Source organism: Rhamphochromis sp. 'chilingali' (assembly GCF_963969265.1).
Source record: "Rhamphochromis sp. 'chilingali' genome assembly, chromosome: 9".
NCBI classification, from domain to species: Eukaryota; Metazoa; Chordata; class Actinopteri; order Cichliformes; family Cichlidae; genus Rhamphochromis; species Rhamphochromis sp. 'chilingali'.
Window position 1 is genome coordinate 33,407,778 of NC_137936.1, and position 13,327 is coordinate 33,421,104.

Consider the following 13,327-nt stretch of genomic DNA (forward strand, 5'->3'; position numbering starts at 1 on the left):
CCCACAAATAGTTATATGAGTGAGAGTAAATCAATATGTGACTTTTCATTATGGTTCCATCTCCTGGCACAGGTTGGTTCACACTAATGTCAGATAACGTGGAAATTGAGAGACTCATCAAAGACTTGGGTTCTCAAATAACAAGCCGGAGGTAAACAAGAATGTGTCACTCCCTCAGGGGTGTGGAGTGTGCACTGTCGGCTTTTGATTTACTTTATCTGCGGTGTGCAGATTCCCACACTGGTGCACCCGAACCAAGTGGATTTCTTTTGTTGAGTAAACTACATGTACTGAGAAGAGTCTCAAATCTCTCTGACCATTAATAACAAATTCTGCCTGCAGACAAAGTGTTAAATCATCATTACATTGCGGAAGTGTATGCAACGTGTTAAAAAGACCAAAAAGAAGTGTTTTATTCAGCTGTATACCCTTTTTATAGCTGTATACCCATCAATCTCCTCTAATCCTTCTTTGTATTTCAAACATTTTATAGCAGGTCCTTTGAAAATCTCAGAGTGAATCGGAACATTTTGCTTTAGCTGAACAGAGGGGTATTAATGGTGAAAAGCAGTTATTCAGCTCCATAAAACTGAATGCGTCAAATGCCTCTAAATATTATTTTTGAGTGAAATCAGTGACCTTAAATGAAAGCCTAAAACTAAATAGAATGCTAAAAGCATCTTCATGTTGCTTCATTGATTTTGGACTGACTGAAAGGGGAGGAAAACACATCACCGACATATAAAAAAACCCCTAAACAACAAAACTGACGATAATAAACTTTTCAGGAAAGAAGATTTTCAATTAATTGTGGGTGATGGTGATGAAGAACAATTATAATTAAAACAGTTAAACCGTGATCGTGGAAGCTGTTTTAACTGAAGAACTGCAGTTCTTCTTTGTATTTAAGGGAAGCTTAAGGAACCTCCCAAAGTCTTGCCTAAAACCTTAGTGACACAGGCCTGGAGACCAGTTGGCAAACATCAAGATTGCTTTAGGTTAAAGTGTGCTGTAAATGAGTATTTGCATTCAAATTAAAAGCTGTGCCTTACACAAAGCAAAAACATTACAAAAGGTGGAAGATTTACTTTGATGGCAAACGTTTCCAGTTTGTGCTGCACATTTCACATCTTCTCTACCACCTAGAGAGTAGTGTTTGCAAAGTCTGGGTCTTAAAACAGGTGATTCCAGTAACCTGCCAAAGCGCTCACAAGATGCAGAAACTGTATCTCTCTATGCAACCAGTTTAGTTCTAGTGACACGGCAACTACTTACCAACCAGACACAGAACACACACTTTTTCCCTAGGCCTATGTGACCGGGGTCTAACGCTCCAAAAAGATTTTTGCATTATAAAAAGACTATAATAAAACTATTGCTTGTGAGTGTTTCAAAATGTCTAAATGTTTAGGGACATTATGTTCTACTTTAAAAATTGTATTTGCAATTATTTATTCCTACTTCACTTTATTCTTACATATCTGAGTTTTCCAGTAACATTCAGTCTAGTTCATTTTAATGAAACTGATGAGAGAGAAAATAACAGTTCTTGTGTTCAACTTCGATTAGCTGATTCATCCCTTTCCTTCATGTACAGTGACCTCCTATTCCCCTCCATAAAACCGGCCATCTATTTCTCTCCGGGACCATTCATCCATTTGAAATCTTTTACCTCAGTGTCCGCTGGAGCCTGTAATTTTCCCATCGCTGTTTTTGTTGCTGAACAGGGATTTGTGCTGATGAAATGTAATATTACAATTACATTCTCTCTACTTAATGAATGTATTTATGTCATCAGCTACGTTTACTCAAGAGGAGAATCACTTATGGTGAAGTCTTAAATATGCAGGTGTGTGTGCTCATGGGACCACCATGTGCACACACTTCTCTGAGCTTTTCACCAGAATGGTATGAGTCAACAACAAGCATTAAGGAAGCAGAACCAATCACTACTGATTGCATCCTGGTTTTTAATTGACAAACCAAATGAATGAATATCTATGTCTGGACACCCACTGCTGATGGTAACCATAAGAAAGCCTATTCAGTTTAACATAAGCTATTATGTATCCATGTCTGACTTTAGGTGTCATTTGTACCATGGTGGTGGCACACAGAGGAATAAAAACGATGATTAATTAGCATGGGTATGTAAAAAAGGGAACAACTATAGGAAATATATAAATTGGTTAAGAGTATTTTTGTATAATTTTAAAAGTTTCTCCTTCCTAAAGACACTCAAGTGTCTAATGAGGGGTACGGCATACATCGCTTCCCTCCGATGTTATTAACTTCTTGACATGGCAATTAAGTACTGAACCTGACCAATCGAATACTATACTGCAAGCAAGCAGGGCTATGTGTCTGTTTACTCATGTGGAGATAACACACTTAAGCACTAAGCTACTGAAAATGTATTTTTATTTGCACCCAGAGAGCCACCTTTACAAGTAACAAGTGCCTGTGGTTCTGTATTAGCCAGCAGTCTCTCTCACTTACAGTGCATTTCTGCTTCCTCTTACTCTCCATTCACAGTAGACAAGTCGCAGAGTGGGCAGACAGAGAATAATGACGTTGAGCATGCACAACAACTGCTTCCCTAGGAGAGGGCCCCGGGGAGCGTTTTGCAGTATTATGCAGTCAGCCATAACTAAAACATCATTACAACCCCATTCACAGCCTGGACCAAGAGTACAGACTGGTGCAGAGAGGAGACGGATGGAGTTAATGACTATTTTTCATTATCAAATAATCTACTGGTTATCCTCTCAATCACTCTAGATCACTTTATGCAAAATGTCAAAACATAGTTAAAAAACAACAACTTAGTTATGAAATTCTAACAGCCAACAACAGTCACATCACATCCATTAAGGGAAAGAAGAAATTCCTTCTAACTGAAAAAACTGAACAGACAACAGGTGGCATTTTTCGCTTAAAAACTATTTGATTAACTAATTAACTAATCAATTAGTTCACTAAATTCTGCAGTTGTCAATAGAGAAATGGATGAATAGATGAAACTGTAGATGGAGTAACATACATAACACCCCGAAATTCAGTTTAGTTCTAGATTATCCATATTATGGATGTTAAAGCAGGGCAGAAGAAGAAGGGCTGAGTCTGATTTCAAAAACCAGTCAATATCCACTCCTGTGGTAAAATGACACCTATTTTAAAATGTCCAACTTTACAACAGAAATAATCATGTTTTTTTAGGAGGACACTGACCAAAATGCCATAGTTGCAACTTTTAAAAAGTAGAACATAAAACTAGTGGTTGATATCGCAATGGCTGCATCTTTTCGCAGATATCGTCAGTGCGTATTAAAAAACGCTGTCACTGTTAATGCAAGCCTAGTATTTCCTAATGCGAGCTGATCTTTTAAAGTCTACTGCTGAGCTGAAATTTATTCAAACCGAGGACGTCACGAAATCAGTTGCATTCATTTCTTTATTTATTTAAAAATGTGCATTTGTTCAGTTCTTATGTAAAAAAATTCTTATGTAACAACTACAAATATTTATTGCAATGTTTGCGTCTCCTCTTGCTTTTGTGATTATTACTGTCTAAACACATTAGCTTTACATTACATTAGCTTTTGTTTCAAATCTATTCTAATTTATAGGTTCCTTTGTAAGTGCGCATGCGCCATTAGCGTGCTGCCTGCTGTAACCCATAATTTCCTTCGGGATTAATAAAGTATTCTGATTCTGATAATTGATATTGAGTATTTTAGCGATCTTGTTAATACAACTTTTGACACATTTTTTCAAATTTTTCTAAATAAGTGTGGAAAAGACAGCATCACCTATCAGCTGTGTGCTGCCCTGCTGAGACTGGGAAGACCTCATGAGCAATATTCTATTATGCACACATAACAAAAACAATCACTCTTTAAACCACAGGAAATACAATGAACTGACATGTTAATGAGCAACTGGAATGCATAAATAATAATAAAACAAAAAAAAAACAAAGACAGAAATAAACATTTGGTACATCATGTTCGCTTGCTAACAAGAAAATCAGGCATGAAAACACTAAACGCTTTTCCTAATAATACACTTTAACAATGAGTGCTCTGACATTCTGATCGTTTATACTATAGCTTATCACTGTTATGATGACAGAAGCTTTACAGCATTTGGTAGATGGATATTTGTCACACTGTTTTAAATATGTTAAACCACTCATTTCAACATGAGCTACAAAAGAAAAGAAAAAACAAAACACACACACGGCACCATTTTTACACCTGCCAGTAGGGAAATGAACATCTTTTCAACCCCCTCCACTTGCAATGCATCTCTTTGCGTCACTCCATGTTCCAGACAGTGACAGTTTCCCCTCTTGTGCTTCAAAAGTAAGGCATGCTCTGCCATTAAACCATTTCTGTGCTGCAAATGGATTACTAAAACTTCACCTCCCCTTCAACTCTTGATTGCATTCCATCCTCTTCCACCTCTCCACTGCTCCAAAGAGAGAAAGCTGCAGATAATTAACAATGTGGTGGGAGAGAAGTATGACAACTTATGAATAAGTAAACATGCTTGTGATTCAACATGCATCAATTTCTTTTTTTTACTTTTAGCTTCGGCTAATCTGTAAATTCCTTTCATCCTTGATGTTTATAAGGTTTGTGGTGCAATAATACACCCCTACAAACACAAACAGCTCTGCCCTGGTGCTGTATGCAACTCTGCTAGGCTGTAACCCAGCTATGTAATAAAGGCTTTAAATCAGCACCTTGGACAGTACTACACAGCCCTGAGAGAAGGAGGGAGAGCAGCAGCATCGCTGAGGGACAGCAGTCAGCAACAGCCTCTGACATTCCTACTGTAATGGGGCAAAAAGGCCCCGATATCAAGAACTGTCCTGCATAGCACTGATGACTAAACAGAGTTATTCACGTTGTTCAACAGCTAGCTTAGCAGGGCTATGATTCAGATGAAAAGGATGGATTTTTGTGTGTGCGCGTGTGCGTGTGTGTGAATGAGGCCCTATCCTGAGAGATGCTGCCTACAGCAAAGTGACAAAAAGGTAGAGATAGGGGTGAGTGACAGGCAGAAACAGAGATGCGCTGAGACTAAGTGATGGGAGACATTTATCCAACTCTGCATGAGTCTCCAAATTATATATCTCTCTATGCTCATACAGTTTTTACAGGGCTCCATGTAGTCATGTGAAAAAATCTAAGTACATCTCATGATTCAGTAGCTTGTGGAACCACATTTAGAAGGAATAACGTGAAGTAATCATTTTCTGTATGACTTTATGACTCTCTCATGTCATTGTGAAGGAATTTTGGCCTAATCCTCTTTACAACATTGACTTAGTTCATTGAGATTTGTGGACCTTCAGTTAGGCACAGCTCTGCTGAGGTTCTGCCCCAGCATTTTATTCATGTTGAAATCTGGACTTTGACTGGGAATTACAACACCTTGATTATGCTTCTTTTTTTCTAGGTAATTCTGATTTGTTGGTGCTCTTGGGATCAGTGCCCTCTTACATGATCCACATTTGATCAGAGAAATCAAATTCAAAACAGGTATACATAGTTCATGGTTATCTCAGTGACTGCAAACTCTCCAAGTTCTGTGGCTGCAAAACAAGCCCACACATTCACCTCTTAACCACCATGCTTGACAGTTGTTATGAGGTGATTGGTCCTATAATACCAATAATATTTTTAGAGAGAAGAGACTTTCTTCTGGCAACTCTTCCAAACATCCATACTTGAGATGTAGCCTTTAGATAATTTGCTGTTTCTGTGAGCATTATAGAGTCTGACCTTGTGGGGAATTTAGTGGGACATCCACTCCTGGTCTGGAGTATTAAGGTGTGTGTTAACGCAATGACACAAACTCCCAATACCTCAGCTTTTATAGAGATGGTTACACTTGGTGATGATCATTTGATTAGCAGCAGTTGCCTGCTACTTATCCTCCTGGATGCAGGACTTTCTGCACTCTTTTATCCTTTTAAAGGACTGCAAAGAGTCCTGTGAAAACTACTGTTTTGACTGTGCATTTCATAGTATTTTATCTATGTATGGCTAGAGAGTTGATGAGCAATGACACACTCACTCAATTAGCATGTTCTCAACATGAACATTAACACACGCATGCACATACAGATATCTAATTCTGACAGTAAATTCACAGTGCTTTAAGCTTTGAGTGCACGGTAGCAGTATTCTCAAGTAATCATATGCTGTTAACACTTATGCATGTGCTGTTATGTGGTTTCACATCATGCTTGGTAAACTGCCCTTGATGGTTTCAATTTGTCACACATAAAAATGGGGTCATGCTTCAAACTGGCCACTAACCTCTTACAACTGCTGCCCATGTCTCTTAGCGCAACACTGTAATCCCCCCCCACCAAAAAAAAAAAAAAAAAAAAGAAAAACACAAGATGCCCGCATTAAGTTAAATATTCATGTTCCCAGCACTGGTCTATTTTTATCATTAAGCCCTCACAGGTAGGAGAAGAAGCATAGTGACTGTTCTCTCATCCGCAACCTGTCTCTCCAGTGCATCCCTTAGAGCCCAGGACTGACAACAACAGGGAGATTTGTGCATAATGCAGAATGAGAGAGATGAAAGAGTGAGGACACAGCTGAGACAAATATAGAGAGCAAAAGGGGAAAAAGAGGGCAGCAAAGGAAAAAGCCGAGGCTTGAGAGAGAGATGTGTGCAGAGCTACAATAATCTGTAACATTTCGCAGACAGAAAGGAGGAGTGCTGTTGGTTTGCAGGTTTTACATAGGCAACAGCAGAATTATCCTCACTTTGAGTAATGAAAAATAAACTGAGGTTACCCGGGACTTAAACCGAATGCATGATTTAATACTCTTCTGAAAGGTGCAACGCTTGTCACGGGCACTTAGAAGAACAGGTTTATTTTTCGCCAGGGCCCGAGAAGCTATGCGCTCTCTGGTGAACAGAGCACTCACCACACAGCTCAATGCACAAACCAGCAACCTACAGGTTCTCTCTTGAAAGCCTGCAGAGACTGAGGACCTGGCTGAGCCATGGGGATTTGATGGAAGGTTGATTTTGACAGCTGGGGGTGATGGGATTAGCAGCAATGGTGGCTTGGTATCAGTAATTGTGTATGTTTGTGTGCACATGTGTGTGCATGTGTCTGTGTGTGCACCGCCTGTCTAAAGAGATGCCATATGTGATGGGAATATTTATGTTGCCATGAAGAATGAATGAATGATTGTACGGCTGCAACACAAAATGCTAGGTACTGTTAGTCCATGTGTGTATGCTTATTTGTGCGGGAGTTTGTGTGAATATTAGTAAAAAAAAAAAGAAAAATGTGTGCATGTGCTGGACAAAGCTGTAATACACACCATCATCGTACGGAGTGAACCCATTACTATTCCTGTCACAACAGCCTTGCAGTAAGAGCAGCAGTAGAAAAGGCATCCAGGCCGTCCACCGTACGATGTTGTAACGCACCTTGCATGTGCATGTTGTGTGATCTGCAAAGTATTTGCTGTAGATATATTTATTCTCCATCTGCTTGGTTGCGTGGGCAGATGTACATTATATGCATGTCTTGCATTGTCATGTGAATGCCCCCATTTACACGTATCTGCTCGTGGGTTTGTGTCACAGCATGACACATCCCATCACTCACCCTGGCTTTGCGCTCCCCCGTCCCCCTCCTCTGTGTCGGTCAGATTGTTAAGCATCCTGGCTCCTCTACGGTGCTCTTCTGCTGCGGAGCGATGTCACCGATCAAGCTATCGGCAGCTCTCCCCGCGCTCCACGCACTGTGATACAGCCACAGAAATTGCAGGGAAGCAGCGTGGAAAATCTGCAAGCCAGGTCCTCTTCACTCCTCTCCGCTCCTTGCTGCCAGTAGGATGCACGAAGAGAGAAAGGAGAAGAGAGAGAAGGATTTTTTTCCTTTGTAGATCCTCCTCTTGACGTCTCTTCTCCGCTGCCTTGTAAGCGTGACTCTCTCGCTCTCTCTCTGTTGCTCACTCTCTCTCTTTCTCTCAGGAGGAGGAGGAGGGAAGAGGGAAGCTGCAGGAGTTTGGTGGATGATGGAACGCCTCAGAGCTGCACGCTTGTTCTCCGTCCTTCCTTTCCTTCTCTCTCTCTCTTTTTCCTGCCTTTGTCACTTCTGATGTCAGTCTCACCCTATCTTAAAATACTGACTATTCCCGGCTCAGATGATGTTGCTCAGTCATTTTAGCCGCCAAACTGGTTGCATAGTAAAGCAGTAGTATGATTTCTTCCATATCCATCTCCCCCCTCGCCTCTCTTTTCACATCGCACCCATGAGACAGAGAGATAGTAGCCTTGTTTTCTGTCCACACAAGAGTATTACGCATTGGATTCTCCTACTTTCAGCTTTGTAATAAGCCGCCACACTCTCTCCCTACTTCAGTGTCACATGCAAATAGATGCTCCATTTCCTACAAGGGATGAGCAAGCTCTATCAAAATCATCTGTGTGCAGTTATGCTATGTACAAAGGGTAATTTTCGCTGAAGCACATACATAGTTTCAGCAACTCTTATATGTGCACAAGAGCATACACATTCCTCCCTATCTGCTCTGCACAAATGCAGCTAAAAAGGGCATTTTTCCTTTTAGATTTTTTTCTTTTATTTCTCTCAGTGGAGAGATGCTTGGTTCCAGCTGAGAGAACCTGCATGTCGTATGGTGGCTGCAGAGCACTGAAGCCTCACTGTCAATTAAACCAGTCTCATTTTGATCCATGCAGATTTATTTTGATCTGGTACACGCTGTACTTTGAGCAGAAATGTGTGTAGTAGGAAGACACACTGTATGTGTGTGTGTGTGTGTGTGTGTGTGTGTGTGTGTGTGTGTGTGTGTGTGTGTGTGTGTGTGTGTGTGTGTGTGTGTGTGTGTGTGTGTGCGCGCGTGCTTCTTTGTGTGTTCCAGTGGTTGTGATTCTACACTAGAGATATGAAAGCAATTAATCTTGGTTTTAGTCATAGTAGCGCTGATGCACAGAATGGATTTCAACAAAAAGAGAAGGAGAAAAAAATACAACTGCATGCTCAGCTTCAATGAATAAATTTATTACCAATGTCTAGAACAAAACTGGTATTGTCAAGGTACAATTACCTTGACACAGAAGCAATACCTTGAAGCTTGACAATAAATTGCATCACCGAGTTCGGTGTACAGATACATTTCTCTGTTTTTGATCATTACTACATCGTAGCCAGGAGTTTGTAACAACAGGAGACCTTCACAAAATTAAATTATAATACCAATGGAAGTAAAACCTTTACAGAAACCTTCAGGTGATTCAGGAGTGTCCTCAATGACTTGCTCATCTCTACTTCATTTACACTCAAACAGATTTATTAAGTAATTGCTCAAAGAATGTGGTCCATGTGCATGAAATTTTTATTTTCTTTGATTTTTCAAGTGAATGATGAGGCAGAGGTTTTCTAGGTTTTTTAAAGGGAGTGGAAGTAACTCATGGATTATTAACGACAGGGGCATTTTTTTTAATGTAATAATGATACTTTGCCAATGTGGGTACATGACATGATATGAACACTGATCCCACTGCATCCACAATCCAGGTAAAGAACTCCAGTTCATGCATGTCTGCTATATGGAAATGTATTGTGGGACTATACTCCTGTAGACATCCAAATATCCTGTCCTGCAACACTTAACTGGTGGCCCATCATTTAGTCAGCAGCAACTGGCCATTACAGCTGTCTGGATGGATAGTTAACTTAATTTTGTGTTGTAGTTACCAAACATTTGTTAAATTACAGCAATGTCAGCAATCGAGTTTAATGTCTACTTAAGAATTGGATTTTTTATTATTAAGGCCAATATAGGGACACATATGGCAAATTATCATAAGCTATACACACTGTGGTATTTGGCTGTGGTGCGCTCTATATTAATATGATGCTGTATCCACAACCACAAAACAAATTGATAATATTTATCCAATCTTAGAAGTGATCCTGAAGTTTCCATAGATCTCCACCAAGACCCCATCCAGAACCTCATTCTACCCTTTACCAGCCATTAAGCTCTACACACACTGGAAGTGATTCACAGAAACATGGGAGCCATAGGAAGCAAATAAAATTTGGCATCTCCAAGCAACTATGAGCAAAATAAATGTTAGTATCATGACATGGGCAGGAAGCTAGTGGAGATAAGGAGATAAACTTTTCTCAACTTGCAGAAGCGCAATTGAGGAACTACTAATGAGAGTGCAGGACACCTAGTAGAAAACACACTGGAGGGATACCTAGACAACCAGAGCCTTGAAAGCAACCAACTGTTAGCTTTAAATCGGTACATGACAAGCGAATCACTTACAGTGTGGATGCCACTTTAGTACTTTTGAATGGACACCATCTTACCTGTTGAGAAAAGTAAAGAAAGCAACCATTACATAAGGATCATAGTCTGTTACCACTAAGTCTTTGAACTCCAGAAAAGCAAAGCTGTGGCTTTCAGCTTTGTGCAGTTCTTTTCAAGAAATGCATTTCCTTGTGAGATCCTTGATTACTGTGTGTTAAATAGAGTCAATGGTTAACAAAACAGTCTACTTGACAAATGAGGTAAGGCACACCACACAGTGCTCCTACATTATCACAAAACATACTTGACTCTATAGCACCTATCCAGTGCACCCTTTTTGATGTCAGGTGGTCTGTTTAAGCTGTCACTGCTCAGTTCATGCCACAGCTCCAGTCTAAATAAACCAGGCCGAAGTGCTTCACTACTGCAGCTGTTTACATGCAATATTTAATCAGCCCAAACTAGCACCATCAAGTAGACTCATAAATGGGACAGTGTGGTGAGGTTATGAAAAGATATTACTAATCTACCTCTGTGCAGCTTTACAAGTCACCTGGGCAAAATTCACTGCATTAACTCACACACTGATGTTCGTGTTGGCTGACTGAAGCAAAAACATATTTGCATCAAATCAGCTGATGCTGTCAAACAGTCTGCCAAATCTCTGTAATATTTTTGATCGGGCAACAAAGTAGACATTCAGCCAACTGTAAATTTGAGTAATTCGTTGTTTTACATCACTGATGGATGTAATACTTTGTTTGCCAACACTGACCTTGAAATGGAGCTCCTCTAAATAAATTTGTATTGCAGGCTCAAATGCACTAAACCAGTTACCGGCACCTTGCAGTCAAATGACTGCAAGTGCTCAGGTCCTGTGGCTGCGAAATAAGCTCAAACTACCACCCCTTCACTACCGTGCTTGACAGGTGGCTTGTGGTGTTTTTGCCGATTTGCTGTTTGCTTTTTGCCAAGTGTGGCGCTGTGCATTAAATGCACAGTTTGTCCAAAGGACATTGTTCCAGAAGACTTTCGGTTTGTTCAGATGCAGGTTTGAAAACCTAAGCTATGCTTCCATGTTCTTTTTAAAGAGAAAAGGCTTTCTCCTACTTCCAAACAACACTTACAGGTCTTTTTCTAATTATACTGTCATGAACTTGCATGCATTCAACACCTAACTAAGGCCTGTAGTGTCTGAGATGTAGCCTTTGGGGCTTTTTGTTCAATTTCTCTGAGCATTTATTGGTTTGTCCTAGGGTAGAATTTGCTGGGATGCTCACTCAGAGAGAAGAGAAGCAAACTGCCTATACTTCCACTTTGATAGAGATGGTCACACTTGCTGACAATTCATTAATCAAGCAAAACATGGCTGCTACTTAATTGCTGTGGAAGCATTAAGGGTGTACTTATATTTCCAAAAGAATAAAGAAATTGGTATCATCCATCCATCCATCCATCTGCTTCCGCTTATCTGGGGCTGGGTCGTGGGGCATCAGCCTAAGCAGAGACGCCCAGACCTCCTTCTCCCCAGCCACCTCCTCCAGCTTGTGCGGGTGAACACCAAGACATTCCCAGGCCAGCCGAGAGATACAATCTCTCCAATGTGTCCTGAGTATGCCCCGGAGCCTCCTTCTGGAGAGGCCAGCCACCCTTTGGAGGAAGCTCATTTTCGCGGCTTGTATCCGCAATCTCTCTCTTTTGGTCACTACCCACAGCTCGTGACCAAAGGTGAGGGCAGGGACATAGATTGACCGGTAAATAGAGATCTTCGCTTTTACACTCAGCTTCTCTTCACCACAAAAGACCGATACAGCTTCCGCTCCCTTCTGCAGTCACTCGTGAACAAGAAACCGAGATACTTAAACTCCTCCACTTTGGCCAAGAACTCGTCGCTGAGCCAGAGTGGGCATGCCACCCTTTTCAGGCTGAGGACCATGGCCTCAGATAGGGCTGTGCGATATGACCAAAATCTCATATCCCGATATAAGAATTCTATCGTACCAATAACGATATAAATCACAAAAATGTAACATTTTCTGTAAATTCTGTGAATCTCGGGCAGCTCGACTTGCGGGAAGTGTTTCCAGCTGCGCGTTGTGTAGCTGGAGTCGAGTGTTTTAACCGATGCATGAAACTATACATTTTTAGACATAAGTTGTAAAGGCCGCCGTTTTCTTTGTGAGTATTTATTACACGGCGTGCTGCGGGGGAAAGCCTGTTCTAACGTTTGAGTCTACGGATTATTTTTTAGCACCTGGTGGCTCTTTTTCACTTCTCATCCGTAAATAATCTGCTCTTTCACGTGATTCAGTTTATTTTGAAAAGTCTCAACAGGATCTTGAGCTTTATTGTGAAAAGTTTATGTGAAACATAAACAAGCGGACACGCGACGCTGTTACCGTCGTTGTTGGTAACCACAACGCATAAAAACAGGCGCTTGTCCGTAGTGTGGTTATATAAAATATAAGAGAAAGAGAGAACTTTAAGAAATTAATATAGCCACTACAGTGACCATCAAAACGATGAAAAAATATTGCCGTAAACAGTTTATTTTGCGACACCACGAAACAAACGATAGCGTAAAATGAAACGATAGACGTTTTTATATCGTCATCCGATATATATCGTTATATCGAACAGCCCAAGCCTCAGATTTGGAGGTGCTGATTCTTATTCCCACCACTTCACATTCGGCTACGAACCGTTCCAGTGTGAGACTTTCCCAGGGAGGCTGAGGCGCGTGATCCCCCTACAGTTGGAACACACCCTCCGGTCCCCCTTCTTAAAGATGCCAAATCAGAGGTACCGCCCCTGATCTCCACGCAACATTGCAGAGGCATGTCAACCAAGATAGCCCTACAACATCCAGAGCCTTCAGAAGCCCAGGGCGGACCTTTTCCACCCACACCAAGGAATTGTTTAACTGCCTCAGTGACCTCGTCCCCAGCGAAACCAAAGTCTCATTGATGGAATTCAAATTTCCTGCG

General features: G+C 40.9%; 2 protein-coding genes across 3 annotated transcripts in view; one reads left to right on the plus strand and one right to left on the minus strand.

Moving 5' to 3' along the window:
- The window catches only part of LOC308403159 (N-acetyltransferase 8-like), a 561,295-nt gene that overhangs the window by 428,685 nt on the left and 119,283 nt on the right, over positions 1-13,327 (plus strand). The gene's annotated exons all lie outside the window — the stretch shown is intronic.
- slc12a5a (solute carrier family 12 member 5a) overlaps positions 1-13,327 on the minus strand; it is a 202,352-nt gene that overhangs the window by 109,279 nt on the left and 79,746 nt on the right. The window contains exon 1 of one of the 2 annotated variants that reach the window (XM_080890762.1): positions 7,658-7,872. The exons of the other annotated variant lie outside the window; for it this stretch is intronic. Coding sequence (XP_080746888.1) covers positions 7,658-7,712 — 55 coding nt within the window. The 5' untranslated portion in view covers positions 7,713-7,872. Of the gene's footprint in view, positions 1-7,657; positions 7,873-13,327 lie in introns of those variants that run through there. 2 annotated transcript variants of the gene reach the window in all.